The 17,304-nt window shown below is 44.2% G+C and overlaps 1 protein-coding gene across 1 annotated transcript in view; it reads left to right on the forward strand.

Moving 5' to 3' along the window:
* The window catches only part of LOC129864826 (ABC transporter G family member 23-like), a 41,971-nt gene continuing 24,667 nt past the window's right edge, over nucleotides 1-17,304 (forward strand). The window contains exons 1-6 of the mRNA XM_055937112.1: nucleotides 1-69; nucleotides 4,185-4,336; nucleotides 5,264-5,423; nucleotides 12,103-12,257; nucleotides 14,685-14,792; nucleotides 15,289-15,382. Of these exons, the coding sequence (XP_055793087.1) occupies nucleotides 4,185-4,336; nucleotides 5,264-5,423; nucleotides 12,103-12,257; nucleotides 14,685-14,792; nucleotides 15,289-15,382 (669 nt within the window). The 5' untranslated portion in view covers nucleotides 1-69. The remainder of the gene's footprint in view (nucleotides 70-4,184; nucleotides 4,337-5,263; nucleotides 5,424-12,102; nucleotides 12,258-14,684; nucleotides 14,793-15,288; nucleotides 15,383-17,304) is intronic.

Consider the following 17,304-nt stretch of genomic DNA (forward strand, 5'->3'; position numbering starts at 1 on the left):
CTATAGGCTATGTTGTTGCTCTCCATCTTCTAGACTTCGGCTCCTTCTTGTGTAAGGGAACGTTTTCAGGTGAGTCCCTGTTGTAATTTAGGACCAGTGTTTTCCTAGTTGGCTAAATTACAGCTGGTGTTTCTGTATTTGCTTTTCTGTGGTTCTTTCAAAGATTGGCTAGCGGTATGGTACCGTATCGGAGCATATCTGAAATGATAACGATGAATCGATTTGTCACTTGTCAGACTCGTCAAGTGTAGTCAGGCTCTTCCAACTCTTTTCCATCGTGGTCCAAAGGGCTGCATCTGAAATTGGTTGTATTTCCTCACTGTCAAAATGTACAAAAACAATATTCCTCTATCCATTACTGTTGGAGTTTTCTCTGCTCCCTGACTGTTTCGATGACTGTTAGCAAACTGGATTATAAATGTAGGTCTATTCTCATTTCTACACAGTTTAGATTTTGGTTTTAGACATTTTAAATCAAATCAAATTGTATGTGTTACATCCGCCGAATACAACAGGTGTAGACTTTACTGTGAAATGCTTACTTACATGCCCTAACCAACAATGCAGAGTTAAAAAGTAAGAACATTTGCACATTTTCTTTGGGGCTTATGTTTTTTTCAATGTATTTTTTTTCTTTAAACTTTATTTAACTAGGCAAGTCAGTTAAGAACAAATTCTTATTTACAATTAATAACAATAACAAGGCTATATACAGGGAGTACCAGTACCGAGTCAATGTGCAGGGGTACGAGGCAGGTTATATATATATTTATTTTTTTTCTTCTCTCAAACCACCAGCGGGCTGGATTGAATTGTCTCAAGGCCCGGATCTGGCCCGCTGGCCGCATGTTTCACACCCCTGAACTGGATGCTTTACTAAATATTGTAACATTTGTTTGTTATATGACTGAAATTATTATTATTATCCTATTTGACTATTACTTATTTTATGGAGCTTCTTTAACTGCAGATGGACTCTTTTAATCTGTTAATATCAAGTATTTCAGAGAGTGTCTGCAATTTTAATTAATAAAAACGTTGAACTCGAATTTATTCTTCACACATAAAGATAAGAACCCATGTCTGAAATTATTTTGCAGTGAATTAATGCTGTCTGTCTGTGTAGAAAGGCTATAGTCCTATAATGTCTCACTAAACTATATCCTATATTTCAATGTTATTACAGTACAACAACAGTTCCTTTCTGTACATATGCTGCCATGTGTCATAGCTTGGGTACCAGTTGGTTCAGCTAACATTCTAGACTTTGCACTCATTGTTTCATTGCCAAACATTCTTTGGCACCTAACACAGAGTGAAAGGAGTGGAATGTTATCTAAATAGACTGGTACACAGACTACATGTGGCACTGTGTCAAAGAAGGTGATCTTGATCAATAGAGTCAGATTACGGAGTGGTTTCCCTCTAATCTCCCAACGGTGGAATGAAAGATGCTGGATTACATGAGGGAGAACGGGGAAGCCAACACAGAGAAAGGGAGACTGAAACAAGGGAAGCCAGGGAAAGGAGGCAGGGATTAAAGATGATTTGACCCAGTGTGCATCCCAAATGGCTCCCTATATATACCACTATAGCCTCTAAGTAATGCACTACGTAGGGAATAGGGTGCCATTTGGGAGCGACGCCTAGTTAGGGTTGCTCTACGACCTTGATTCGATGCAGGCTGCACTCTGCACCACCAGACCTGGGTTTACATTCTATTTGAAATCTTTCAAATACTTTAAGTGTTTATTCTAGCCTGCCTAGAGTGCCACATGGGCAGGTTGGCATTTATTGTCATGAATCTTGCCCTGGAGGCAGCTCTGAAGAATGGTCACTAGCTGTCACAGCAACAAAGTCATAAAATTGAATTTTAAACCTTAACCACACTGTTACCACTAATGCCTATAACCCTAACCTTAAATTAAGAACAAAAAGCTTTTTTTAAATTGATTTTTATGACAGACAATTTTGTCTTGGCAGCTAGACTATCCAGTGGAAATCGCTCAGTTCGTCTACAAGGGCAACAATTTGTGACAATAAACGTCAACGTGCACCAGAATCTCAAGACTGATGTAGAGGTTAACAGTGGCTGCTATATATACACCACCCCAGTATGGGTAACAGTGGCTGCTATATATACACCACCCCAGCATGGGTAACAGTGGCTGCTATATATACACCACCCCAGCATGGGTAACAGTGGCTGCTATATATACACCACCCCAGTATGGGTAACAGTGGCTGCTATATATACACCACCCCAGTATGGGTAACAGTGGCTGCTATATATACACCACCCCAGTATGGGTAACAGTGGCTGCTATATATACACCACCCCAGCATGGGTAACAGTGGCTGCTATATATACACCACCCCAGTATGGGTAACAGTGGCTGCTATATATACACCACCCCAGTATGGGTAACAGTGGCTGCTATATATACACCACCCCAGTATGGTTAACAGTGGCTGCTATATATACACCACCCCAGTATGGGTAACAGTGGCTGCTATATATACACCACCCCAGTATGGGTAACAGTGGCTGCTATATATACACCACCCCAGTATGGGTAACAGTGGCTGCTATATATACACCACCCAGCATGGTTAACAGTGGCTGCTATATATACACCACCCAGCATGGTTAACAGTGGCTGCTATATATACACCACCCAGCATGGTTAACAGTGGCTGCTATATATACACCACCCAGTATGGGTAACAGTGGCTGCTATATATACACCACCCCAGTATGGGTAACAGTGGCTGCTATATACACCACCCCAGTATGGGTAACAGTGACTGCTATATATACACCACCCCAGTATGGGTAACAGTGGCTGCTATATATACACCACCCCACTATGGGTAACAGTGGCTGCTATATATACACCACCCCAGTATGGGTAACAGTGGCTGCTATATATACACCACCCCAGTATGGTTAACAGTGGCTGCTATATATACACCACCCCAGTATGGGTAACAGTGGCTGCTATATATACACCACCCCAGTATGGTTAACAGTGGCTGCTATATATACACCACCCCAACATGGGTAACAGTGGCTGCTATATATACACCACCCCAGTATGGGTAACAGTGGCTGCTATATATACACCACCCCAGTATGGTTAACAGTGGCTGCTATATATACACCACCCCAGTATGGTTAACAGTTGCTGCTATATATACACCACCCCAGTATGGTTAACAGTGGCTGCTATATATACACCACCCCAGTATGGGTAACAGTGGCTGCTATATATACACCACCCCAGCATGGTTAACAGTGGCTGCTATATATACACCACCCCAGTATGGTTAACAGTGGCTGCTATATATACACCACCCCAGTATGGGTAACAGTGGCTGCTATATATACACCACCCCAGTATGGGTAACAGTGGCTGCTATATATACACCACCCCAGCATGGGTTTACAGTGGCTGCTATATATACACCACCCCAGCATGGGTAACAGTGGCTGCTATATATACACCACCCCAGTATGGGTAACAGTGGCTGCTATATATACACCACCCCAGTATGGGTAACAGTGGCTGCTATATATACACCACCCCAGCATGGTTAACAGTGGCTGCTATATATACACCACCCCAGCATGGTTAACAGTGGCTGCTATATATACACCACCCCAGCATGGGTAACAGTGGCTGCTATATATACACCACCCCAGCATGGGTTTACAGTGGCTGCTATATATACACCACCCCAGTATGGGTAACAGTGGCTGCTATATATACACCACCCTAACATGGGTAACAGTGGCTGCTATATATACACCACACCTGCATGGGTAACAGTGGCTGCTATATATACACCACCCTAACATGGTTAACAGTGGCTGCTATATATACACCACCCAGCATGGTTAACAGTGGCTGCTATATATACACCACCCCAGTATGGGTAACAGTGGCTGCTATTTATACACCACCCCAGCATGGGTAACAGTGGCTGCTATATATACACTGTTGGTACCAGCACTGTACCAATCTGGACCCCACTGCTATTCTGCATCTATATCCCCCTGTTGTTCACTACTATTCCTGTCTTAATAAAGTGACAATTATGGGGGGAAATATATATTATTATTGTTATTATAATATTATTATAATTAATTTTTTTACATGTGTTTGTTTTTCTTCTTCCAGATGACGGAAGGAAGGATGAAGGCAGACCAGGAAGCTCCTCCCCCCTCCCCCGGATTGGAGGGTTTAGCGATCCGGTGTCGGGAAGTGTGTCGGTCGTACGGGAAACTCAAAGTCCTGAGTAACCTCAACTTGACCGTGTCACAGGGACACATGTGAGTAATCCACACTGACATTACAGCAAAATCACGCTTCATGTCCAAATAATATAGAAGTAAGTTAATTGAGTGACAAGTTTTAGACTCTTTATGATGATTTGGACATGAAGCGCGAAAATACTAATATACTGTAGGTACCTTTGACTTGCATTGGATTTGTGCCACATTTGAAACAATGGCCAAGTAAACAAAACCAAAGCATGGATTGCTATCATACCTTGTCCATAGACTGCTTACAGGGTAAGAAACAGGGCCGGTTTACTGAACGAGCATGCAGGGCCCCAGGGCCCCTGTTTTTTTTTGGGGGGGGGGGGGGTTATGGGCCCTCTTGAGGTCACAAAATGTGTTTAAATGCAGGAAGTTAGCTGTTTTCCAGGACCCCTGGTAAGGAAACCAATATGTCATTTTTTTATTTGGGTCAACTATCCCTTTAAAGCCTAATGATAGTCTATACTTTTAACAAGTAAACAACATAATTGCATGCTTGCGTTGTGCACTTGCGTATGGTAAAATGTAGGCTTCACTTGGATTTTCACGTGAATCACGCATTGATGTCATTGGACGTTTTATGCGAGTTACAAATAGGATTCAGACCATACTGAGTAATACAGGTAGCAATGCTATCATACTATCATACTATAGTACTATCATACTATCATACAATCATACTATAGTACAGGGATATTCAACTCTGACCCTACGAGGTCCGGAACCTGCTGGTTTTCTGTTATACCTGATCATTAATTACACCCACCTGGTGTCCCAGGTCTAACTCTGTCCCTGACTAGAGGGGAACAATGACAAAAATGCAGTGGAACTGGCTTGGAGGTCCAGAGTTGAGTATGATGGCTATAGTAGATATCTATGGTTTAGCTCTTATGTCCATTCTTTTAACCCAACATTCTGTTCTCTCTTACCTTGCAGCTACGGCCTGCTGGGTCCGAGTGGATGTGGGAAGACCACGCTGTTGAAATGCATTCTGGGAACACTGAAGATCTCCCGAGGGCACATCAGCGTGTTGGGGAAGCCGCCCGCATTTCCTGGACACCAGGTCCCTGGGAGGATGGTGGGGTACATGCCACAGGTAAACTGTTACCTTATAGGTACATTACATACCACAGGTAAAATGTTACCTTATAGCTACACCACATACCACAGGTAAACTGTTACATTATATGTACACTACATACCACAGGTAAACAGTAGAACATACTCCACAGTAAGTCCTTATTCACAAAGCGTCTTACTCGTGTTTAAGGGAGATGTTGTATGTTCAGGTGAGCTTACCTCCTTACCTCCTCAGCAGCTGCAGGAAACACACAGCTACAGGCAGACTCAGCCTGTTGACAGGTGTGGCACAGATACAGTAGAAGAAGGAGCACGGTGTGGCACAGATACAGTAGAAGGAGACAGGTGTGGCACAGATACAGTAGAAGAAGGAGACAGGTGTGGCACAGATACAGTAGAAGAAGACAGGTTTGGCACAGATACAGTAGAAGAAGGAGACAGGTGTGGCACAGATACAGTAGAAGAAGGAGCACGGTGTGGCACATATACAGTAGAAGAAGACAGGTGTGGCACAGATACAGTAGAAGAAGGAGACAGGTGTGGCACGGATACAGTAGAAGAAGGAGCACGGTGTGGCACAGATACAGTAGAAGAAGACAGGTGTGGCACAGATACAGTAGAAGAAGGAGCACGGTGTGGCACAGATACAGTAGAAGGAGACAGGTGTGGCACAGATACAGTAGAAGAAGGAGACAGGTGTGGCACAGATACAGTAGAAGAAGGAGACAGGTGTGGCACAGATACAGTAGAAGAAGACAGGTGTGGCACAGATACAGTAGAAGAAGGAGACAGGTGTGGCACAGATACAGCAGAAGGAGACAGGTGTGGCACAGATACAGTAGAAGGAGGAGACAGGTGTGGCACAGATACAGTAGAAGAAGGAGACAGGTGTGGCACAGATACAGTAGAAGGAGACAGGTGTGGCACATACAGTAGAAGAAGAAGACAGGTGTGGCACAGATACAGTAGAAGAAGAAGACAGGTGTGGCACAGATACAGTAGAAGGAGACAGGTGTGGCACAGATACAGTAGAAGGAGACAGGTGTGGCACAGATACAGTAGAAGAAGGAGACAGGTGTGGCACAGATACAGTAGAAGGAGACAGGTGTGGCACAGATACAGTAGAAGAAGAAGACAGGTGTGGCACAGATACAGTAGAAGAAGGAGACAGGTGTGGCACAGATACAGTAGAAGGAGACAGGTGTGGCACAGATACAGTAGAAGAAGAAGACAGGTGTGGCACAGATACAGTAGAAGAAGGAGACAGGTGTGGCACAGATACAGTAGAAGAAGGAGACAGGTGTGGCACAGATACAGTAGAAGGAGACAGGTGTGGCACAGATACAGTAGAAGGAGACAGGTGTTGCACAGATACAGTAGAAGGAGACAGGTGTGGCACAGATACAGTAGAAGGAGACAGGTGTGGCACAGATACAGTAGAAGGAGACAGGTGTGGCACAGATACAGTAGAAGAAGGAGACAGGTGTGGCACAGATACAGTAGAAGAAGGAGACAGGTGTGGCACAGATACAGTAGAAGGAGACAGGTGTGGCACAGATACAGTAGAAGAAGGAGACAGGTGTGGCACAGATACAGTAGAAGAAGGAGACAGGTGTGGCACAGATACAGTAGAAAGAGACAGGTGTGGCACAGATACAGTAGAAGAAGGAGCACGGTGTGGCACAGATACAGTAGAAGAAGACAGATGTGGCACAGATACAGTAGAAGAAGGAGACAGGTGTGGCACAGATACAGTAGAAGGAGACAGGTGTGGCACAGATACAGTAGAAGAAGGAGACAGGTGTGGCACAGATACAGTAGAAGGAGACAGGTGTGGCACAGATACAGTAGAAGGAGACAGGTGTGGCACAGATACAGTAGAAGAAGGAGACAGGTGTGGCACAGATACAGTAGAAGAAGGAGACAGGTGTGGCACAGATACAGTAGAAGGAGACAGATGTGGCACAGATACAGTAGAAGAAGGAGACAGGTGTGGCACAGATACAGTAGAAGAAGGAGACAGGTGTGGCACAGATACAGTAGAAGGAGACAGGTGTGGCACAGATACAGTAGAAGAAGGAGCATGGTGTGGCACAGATACAGTAGAAGAAGACAGGTGTGGCACAGATACAGTAGAAGAAGGAGACAGGTGTGGCACAGATACAGTAGAAGGAGACAGGTGTGGCACAGATACAGTAGAAGAAGGAGACAGGTGTGGCACAGATACAGTAGAAGGAGACAGGTGTGGCACAGATACAGTAGAAGAAGGAGACAGGTGTGGCACAGATACAGTAGAAGAAGGAGACAGGTGTGGCACAGATACAGTAGAAGGAGACAGGTGTGGCACAGATACAGTAGAAGGAGACAGGTGTGGCACAGATACAGTAGAAGGAGACAGGTGTGGCACAGATACAGTAGAAGGAGACAGGTGTGGCACAGATACAGTAGAAGAAGGAGACAGGTGTGGCACAGATACAGTAGAAGAAGGAGACAGGTGTGGCACAGATACAGTAGAAGGAGACAGGTGTGGCACAGATACAGTAGAAGAAGGAGACAGGTGTGGCACAGATACAGTAGAAGGAGACAGGTGTGGCACAGATACAGTAGAAGAAGAAGACAGGTGTGGCACAGATACAGTAGAAGAAGGAGACAGGTGTGGCACAGATACAGTAGAAGGAGACAGGTGTGGCACAGATACAGTAGAAGAAGAAGACAGGTGTGGCACAGATACAGTAGAAGAAGGAGACAGGTGTGGCACAGATACAGTAGAAGAAGGAGACAGGTGTGGCACAGATACAGTAGAAGGAGACAGGTGTGGCACAGATACAGTAGAAGGAGACAGGTGTTGCACAGATACAGTAGAAGGAGACAGGTGTGGCACAGATACAGTAGAAGGAGACAGGTGTGGCACAGATACAGTAGAAGGAGACAGGTGTGGCACAGATACAGTAGAAGAAGGAGACAGGTGTGGCACAGATACAGTAGAAGAAGGAGACAGGTGTGGCACAGATACAGTAGAAGGAGACAGGTGTGGCACAGATACAGTAGAAGAAGGAGACAGGTGTGGCACAGATACAGTAGAAGAAGGAGACAGGTGTGGCACAGATACAGTAGAAAGAGACAGGTGTGGCACAGATACAGTAGAAGAAGGAGCACGGTGTGGCACAGATACAGTAGAAGAAGACAGATGTGGCACAGATACAGTAGAAGAAGGAGACAGGTGTGGCACAGATACAGTAGAAGGAGACAGGTGTGGCACAGATACAGTAGAAGAAGGAGACAGGTGTGGCACAGATACAGTAGAAGGAGACAGGTGTGGCACAGATACAGTAGAAGGAGACAGGTGTGGCACAGATACAGTAGAAGAAGGAGACAGGTGTGGCACAGATACAGTAGAAGAAGGAGACAGGTGTGGCACAGATACAGTAGAAGGAGACAGATGTGGCACAGATACAGTAGAAGAAGGAGACAGGTGTGGCACAGATACAGTAGAAGAAGGAGACAGGTGTGGCACAGATACAGTAGAAGGAGACAGGTGTGGCACAGATACAGTAGAAGAAGGAGCATGGTGTGGCACAGATACAGTAGAAGAAGACAGGTGTGGCACAGATACAGTAGAAGAAGGAGACAGGTGTGGCACAGATACAGTAGAAGGAGACAGGTGTGGCACAGATACAGTAGAAGAAGGAGACAGGTGTGGCACAGATACAGTAGAAGGAGACAGGTGTGGCACAGATACAGTAGAAGAAGGAGACAGGTGTGGCACAGATACAGTAGAAGAAGGAGACAGGTGTGGCACAGATACAGTAGAAGGAGACAGGTGTGGCACAGATACAGTAGAAGGAGACAGGTGTGGCACAGATACAGTAGAAGGAGACAGGTGTGGCACAGATACAGTAGAAGGAGACAGGTGTGGCACAGATACAGTAGAAGAAGGAGACAGGTGTGGCACAGATACAGTAGAAGAAGGAGACAGGTGTGGCACAGATACAGTAGAAGGAGACAGGTGTGGCACAGATACAGTAGAAGAAGGAGACAGGTGTGGCACAGATAAAGTAGAAGGAGACAGGTGTGGCACAGATACAGTAGAAAGAGACAGGTGTGGCACAGATACAGTAGAAGGAGACAGGTGTGGCACAGATACAGTAGAAGAAGAAGACAGGTGTGGCACAGATACAGTAGAAGGAGGAGACAGGTGTGGCACAGATACAGTAGAAGAAGACAGGTGTGGCACAGATACAGTAGAAGAAGGAGACAGGTGTGGCACAGATACAGTAGAAGAAGGAGCACGGTGTGGCACAGATACAGTAGAAGAAGACAGGTGTGGCACAGATACAGTAGAAGGAGACAGGTGTGGCACAGATACAGTAGTAGAAGGAGACAGGTGTGGCACAGATACAGTAGAAGAAGGAGACAGGTGTGGCACAGATAAAGTAGAAGGAGACAGGTGTGGCACAGATACAGTAGAAGAAGGAGCACGGTGTGGCACAGATACAGTAGAAGGAGACAGGTGTGGCACAGATACAGTAGAAGAAGGAGACAGGTGTGGCACAGATACAGTAGAAGAAGGAGACAGGTGTGGCACAGATACAGTAGAAGAAGGAGACAGGTGTGGCACAGATACAGTAGAAGAAGGAGACAGGTGTGTCACAGATACAGTAGAAGGAGACAGGTGTGGCACAGATACAGTAGAAGAAGGAGACAGGTGTGGCACAGATACAGTAGAAGAAGGAGACAGGTGTGGCACAGATACAGTAGAAGGAGACAGGTGTGGCACAGATACAGTAGAAGAAGGAGACAGGTGTGGCACAGATACAGTAGAAGAAGGAGACAGGTGTGGCACAGATACAGTAGAAGGAGACAGGTGTGGCACAGATACAGTAGAAGAAGGAGACAGGTGTGGCACAGATACAGTAGAAGAAGGAGACAGGTGTGGCACAGATACAGTAGAAGGAGACAGGTGTGGCACAGATACAGTAGAAGAAGGAGACAGGTGTGGCACAGATACAGTAGAAGAAGGAGACAGGTGTCTCGATGGATGTATAAATTTGAAGCATTCGTTTAGAACTTCTTCTCACCACCAAATTTGATGAGAGAAAGTCCAGTGGCGGGAAGTGGGAGATGGAGCTAGATGAAACTTGGCCGACATTCTGCTAATTCCTCATTGATGAAACATTCGATCTCAATACAGTTTTCTGTTCTCAAAACTAGAAGCTGTTATGAATAGAGGACAGACTTTTATAGGTTTGACATGTTCTAAAAGTTTTTTTAAATGTTGTTTAAGAGTGCAAGGGCGAATTGAGATATGCGGAACGCCATGGTAACTAGATTAGATGTGTATTTTCACCCGCTAGCCAATCAGTTACTTAGGAATAGAGTCATAGCCGGGGTGTGTCATCCTCCATGGTCCTTGGTTAAGGTTAGGGTTAATGTTAGGGTTCGGGTTCGGGTTAGGTAAGGGTTAAGGTTAGGGTAAGGGTAGTGGTTACGGTTAAGGTTAAGGTAAGGGGTTAGGGGTTAAGGTTAAAGGGACATTTAAAAAAAAATCAACTTGGGCCTTCTGAGTGGCGCAGTGGTCAAAGGTGTCACTACAGACCCTGGTCCAATCCTAGGCTGTGTCGCAGCTGGGCCGCGACCGGGAGACCCATGAGGCGGCGCACAATTGGCCCAGCATCGTCCGTGTTAGGGGAGGGTTTGGCCGGCCGGGATGTCCTTGTCCCGTCACGATCTAGCGACTCCTTGTGGCGGGCCGGGCGCAGTGCAAGCTGACTTCGGTCGCCAGCTGGACGGTGTTTCCTCCGACACATTGGTGCGGCTGGCTTCCGGGTTAAGCGAGCAGTGTGTCAAAAAGCAGTGCGGCTTGGCGGGGTCGTGTTTCGGAGGACGCATGACTCTCGACCTTCGCCTCTCCCGAGTCCATACAGGAGTTGCATCGATGGGACTAGACTGTAACTACCAAATGGATATCACTAGATTGGGGAGAAAAAGGGGTTAAAAAGTACACCAATTTAATACTTTTAAAAAAAAGTCCACTTCATGTTCATCATCTCCAGCACCACCACAACATCAACATATGTTAAAATGGAGAGTTTCTATGTTTTGTAGTAAAAAAAATAGAGGAAGATAAGTGTTTTCAATGACATCATCGGTGTGCGTCATGTGATTTTAGCCAATTATGAGCAGGCATTGCCTAGTAATTGTCTACTAATTGTCTACTTATCTTCCTCTATCTTTTTTTACTACAAATCATAGAAACGCGCCATTTTCACATATGTTGATGTTGGGGTGGTGCTGGTGATGATGAATATGAATTTGAGACATTTAAGGGAAGGTTAGGGGGTAGGGGTTAGGGTTGGGGTTAAGGTTAGGGTTAGGGTTATGGTTTAGGGTGGGGATGTCCCAAGGATCCCGGATAGCACTGACCCTTCCCCCATGGTACAGCAGAGGTATCTCGTGTTACTGGCCTGCTGTACTAGACTTCTAACTTTGGCTGGGCATGAGACTCTCCTTTTCACTTAAATGAAACCTGGGCATAAGCAGCACAGCTCTGCAAGAGGTTCACGCTGCTCAGCGTAAAATTACCTTCTGGTTCTATTTCCAAGATTTCAACTAACAGCTCACAGCCGAACACTTGATTAACACAACACACCAAAACACAACACATACCATGACATAACATTGTGTTTCTTCTTTAGGACCTGGCGTTGTACAATGAGTTTTCTATCAGTGACACTCTGACGTTCTTTGGACGGATCCACGGCCTGTCAGCTACGGACACCCAGGCACGCATGGACTTCCTGGTGGACTTCCTGGACCTACCTCACAACAGCAGCCTGGTTGGAAAACTCAGGTAATTAGGGTTGCAAAATTCCAGTATCTTTCCCAAAGTTCCCAGAATTTCCAGAAACCTTTCCTTCAGCTTTCGGAGCATTGTTAACTCGATGCCATTTTATTTACGAGCTGGAATAGATCATACTCCATGCTAGCTCCTTTTAAAATAAACAACTTTACATATACAACAGGGTGGTTCCACTAAATAAGTGCCTTTCGCATCCCTTTGATATTTATATTTTAAGTGCAAGTTGTGCACCAATATTGAATTTTAAAAGCCTGTGATATCAAATGAAGTGTGTTTTAATATAGACCACATACATTTTTAATATGAATAAAGGCATACTAATGTGCCATAATTCTGCATTGTGACATGTCCCTCCGTCAACCCTAGGAAGATGTTAACCCACTTAACCCCAGTATTTCTCCAAGTTTCACCATCATTGTAAGTCCTAGTTATGTTGTTGTTCTGACAGTCATTTCTGGAGATTATTATTTATTTAATGTGTTTAGTGATTCATTTACTTCTGTCCCTCATTTTAAGGTCAACCTTGTTACGTGAACTGACCTCTTTTAATATAGTGAAACTATTTATTTTTAAATATATTTTTTTCAAAATAATCATTGAACATCTAATTGTCAAATCACAGAGTAAAAACAGGTGAGCTGTTTCTACTCTTTTTATCCATGTTCTGGTGTTTTGTGGTGGGAAACGGCTTGCGTTCTGGTGTTTTGTGGTGGGAAACGGCATGGCAGCTAGACTTTGGGGTGACCATCGCTAATTGTGAATGGGAAACTATTCCCATTAATGCCCCAAAAATTATGATATTCCATTTAAAATTATAAATAAATTACAAACTACACTTGTCCCAAATATAAGCAGGACTTGGTACTTATGCACATGGCTTCTGACACTGTCCTGTAGTTAATGACTTCGGGAAAAGAGGTGGAAAGGGACATTTCAAACATTTTGGTCTCTCCAGTTGGTCTATAGGGGGTTTTAATCTCCTACCCCTGTGCCTAGACTATGTCTGAGTCCCAAATGGGACCATATCCCCAGTATAGTGCACTACTTTTGACCAGTAGTGCACTATATAGGAAATAGGGTGCCGTTTGGGACTCAGTATATCTCACTTTGATCTGAGAGAAAAGTAGGCTACAACCAAGAGAGATAGAAAGAGAAGGAAACTGTTTCCCCCTGAGGAGGTTTATGTTTGTTTGTCACGGGCTTCTGTCATGTAAAAATGCTGTGGAGTCAGCCGGCCTTGTCTGAAACGAGGTAGGCGTTATGCAACAGACATTTGTCAAGCTGTCAATGCCAAAAAGAAGGCTCCCTCACTTCCATCAAAACAACTCCTCAATGATTGCTTATTACTCTTAGATGTAAGAGTAAGAGTACATAGCAAACTGGCCAGTGTTACCTGGCGTTGATTATTCAGTGTAACATTTCTAGTGTTGATTCAGGAGTTAAATTAACACTCGGTGGTGTTAAATATCCCCAGTGTTGGTGTTAATAATCAGAGTTGCTGAAATGGTTGTTCCAGTTTATTGCTTTAGGTAGTCTGATATTTTAGTCTTCCCAACTCTGGCAGTAATTCACAATGCAGGTTGCATGTGAATAAAAATTCAAAATGTTGGATATCCTCTGCTCTGGCTGGATTTCAGTAGGAATGACACATCACTTTGCAAGCCAGCATAATGTGACTTGCAGAACTTGATGTGGCCTGTAAACCATGAGTTGTAGGCCACTCTATTAGGGTAAAATTAGGCCTCCAAAATAAGGCATTAAGAAATATGTATTGTATTGTCTTAAAGGGATACTTCAGGATTTTGGCAGAGGCCCTTTACGTTTTTATGTCTCTGTGTCCAGTATGAAGGAAGTTAGAGGTAGTTTCGTGAGCCACTAGCGTTAGAACAATGACTGGAATTCTATGGGAATCTACTAGCATTGTCAAAATGCCGAAGTATCCCTTTAAATAATTTGTATTTAATGACAGCATATTCACTTAGGACAGGGATGGGCAACTGGCAGCCCATGTAGATGAACAGTTCCTCACTTCAATCAATCAATCAATCAAATGTATTTATAAAGCCCTTCTTACTTCAGCTGATGTCACAATGTGCTGTACAGAAACCCAGCCTAAAACCCCAAACAGCAAGCAATGCAGGTGTAGAAGCACAGTGGCTAGGAAAAACTCCCTAGAAAGGCCAGAACCTAGGAAGAAACCTAGAGAGGAACCAAGCTATGAGGGGTGGTCAGTCCCAGTATCCTGTCTGTACAGAACCAACAGCTCTCTGTCCTGTGTGTGTGTGTGTGTGTGTGTGTGTGTGTGTGTGTGTGTGTGTGTGTGTGTGTGTGTGTGTGTGTGTGTGTGTGTGTGTGTGTGTGTGTGTGTGTGTGTGTGTGTGTGTGTGTGTGTGTGTGTGTGTGTGTGTGTGTTTACAGCGGAGGGCAGAAACGGAGGGTGTCTCTAGGAGCAGCCTTACTTCAGAACCCCCAGTTATTGATTCTGGATGAACCCACAGTCGGGGTGGACCCTGTGCTGAGAGCCAAGTATGTACTGGACACCCACACACACACTCATCCAACCAAAACCAAACTGTGAAAACCCAACTATTCTACCCAACCTCATGCCTTCAAAGACCAGTCTCACACCTTTGAGTGCTGATCTAGGATCAGATCCCTCCTCTTATTCATTAGGATTTGAAAGGATAAATTGATCCTAGACCAGCACTCTGAGATGTTTCATGGATAAAGAAAACCCAACCAGGTCATTGTTTCCCAGGTAACCCAGGCAGGTCATCAGGCTAAGACTGCATCCCAGATGGCCCCTTATTCCCTATGTGGTGAACTACTTTAGACCGGGGCCCCAGAGGGTGCCTTTTGGGGGCCCAGAGGGTGCCTTTTGGGGGCCCATATGGTGCCTTTTGGGGGTCCAGAGGGTGCCTTTTGGTGGTCCATGGGGGTGCTTTTTGAGGGCCCAGAGTGTGCCTTTTGTGGGCCCATATGATGTTGCCCTTAAACTGAGTTGTGTCATGTGTCCCTGTAGGATCTGGCAGCATCTAGTAGAGATTGTGAAAACTGGAAAAGTATCAGTCGTCATCACCACTCACTACATCGAGGAGGCCAGGCAAGCCAATGTGGTAAGATACAGTCTATATACATGATAACTACCTACTGATAGACACTACATCGAGGAGGCCAGGCAAGCCAATGTGGTAAGATACAGTCTGTATACATGATAACTACCTACTGATAGACAACCTCCTGATAGACAACCTCCTACTGATAGACAACTACTTACTGATAGACAACTACTTACTGATAGACAACTACCTACTGATAGACAACTACTTACTGATAGACAACTACCTACTGATACTGATAGACAAACCTCCTGATAGACAACCTCCTACTGATAGACAACTACCTACTGATAGACAACTACCTACTGATAGACAACTACCTACTGATAGACAACTACCTACTGATAGACAACTACTTACTGATAGACAACTACCTACTGATAGACAACTACCTACTAATAGACAACTACCTACTGATAGACAACTACTTACTGATAGACAACTACCTACTGATACTGATAGACAAACCTCCTGATAGACAACCTCCTACTGATAGACAACCTCCTACTAATAGACAACTACCTACTAATAGACAACTACCTACTGATAGACAACTACCTACTGATAGACAACTACCTGTTGATACTGATAGACAACCTCCTACTGATAGACAACTACCTACAGATACTGATAGACAACTACTTGTTGATACTGATAGACAACTACCTACTGATAGACAGCTACTTACTGATAGACAACTACCTACTGATACTGATAGACAACTACTTGTTGATACTGATAGACAACTACCTACTGATAGACAACTACCTACTGATAGACAACTACCTACTGATAGACAACTACCTACTGATAGACAACTACCTACTGATATACAAGTACCTACTGATAGACAACTACCTACTAATAGACAACTACCTACTGATACTGATAGACAACTACCTACTAATAGACAACTACCTACTGATAGACAACTACCTACTGATACTGATAGACAACTACCTACTGATAGACAAATACCTACTGATACTGATAGACAACTACCTACTGATAGACAAATACCTACTGATACTGATAGACAACTACCAACTGATAGACAACTACCTACTGATAGGCACCTACCTACTGATAGACAACTACCTACTGATAGACAACTACCTACTGATACTGATAGACAACTACCTACTGATAGACAAATACCTACTGATAGACAACTACCTACTGATAGACAAGTACCTACTGATAGACAACTACCTACTGATAGACAAGTACCTACTGATAGACAACTACCTACTGATAGACAAGTACCTACTGATAGACAACTACCTACTGATAGACAACTACCTACAGATAGACAACTACCTACAGATAGACAACTACCTACTGATAGACAACTACCTACTGATAGACACCTACCTACTGATAGACAACAACCTACTAATAGACAACTACCTATTAATAGACAACTACCTACTGATAGACACCTACCTACTGATACTGATAGACAACTACCTACTGATAGACAAATACCTACTGATACTGATAGACAACTACCAACTGATAGACAACTACCTACTGATAGGCACCTACCTACTGATAGACAACTACCTACTGATAGACAACTACCTACTGATAGACAACTACCTACTGATAGGCAACTACCTACTGATACTGATAGACAACTACCTACTGATAGACAAATACCTATTAATAGACAACAACCTACTGATAGACAACTACCTACTGATAGGCAACTACCTACTGATACTGATAGACAACTACCTACTGATAGACAACTACCTACTGATAGGCAACTACCTACTGATACTGATAGACAACTACCTACTGATAGACAAATACCTATTAATAGACAACAACCTACTGATAGACAGCTACCTATTAATAGACAACTACCTATTAATAGACAACTACCTACTGATAGACAACTACCTACTGATAGA

This window comes from Salvelinus fontinalis, chromosome 1, assembly GCF_029448725.1.
Source record: "Salvelinus fontinalis isolate EN_2023a chromosome 1, ASM2944872v1, whole genome shotgun sequence".
Lineage (NCBI taxonomy): Eukaryota > Metazoa > Chordata > Actinopteri > Salmoniformes > Salmonidae > Salvelinus > Salvelinus fontinalis.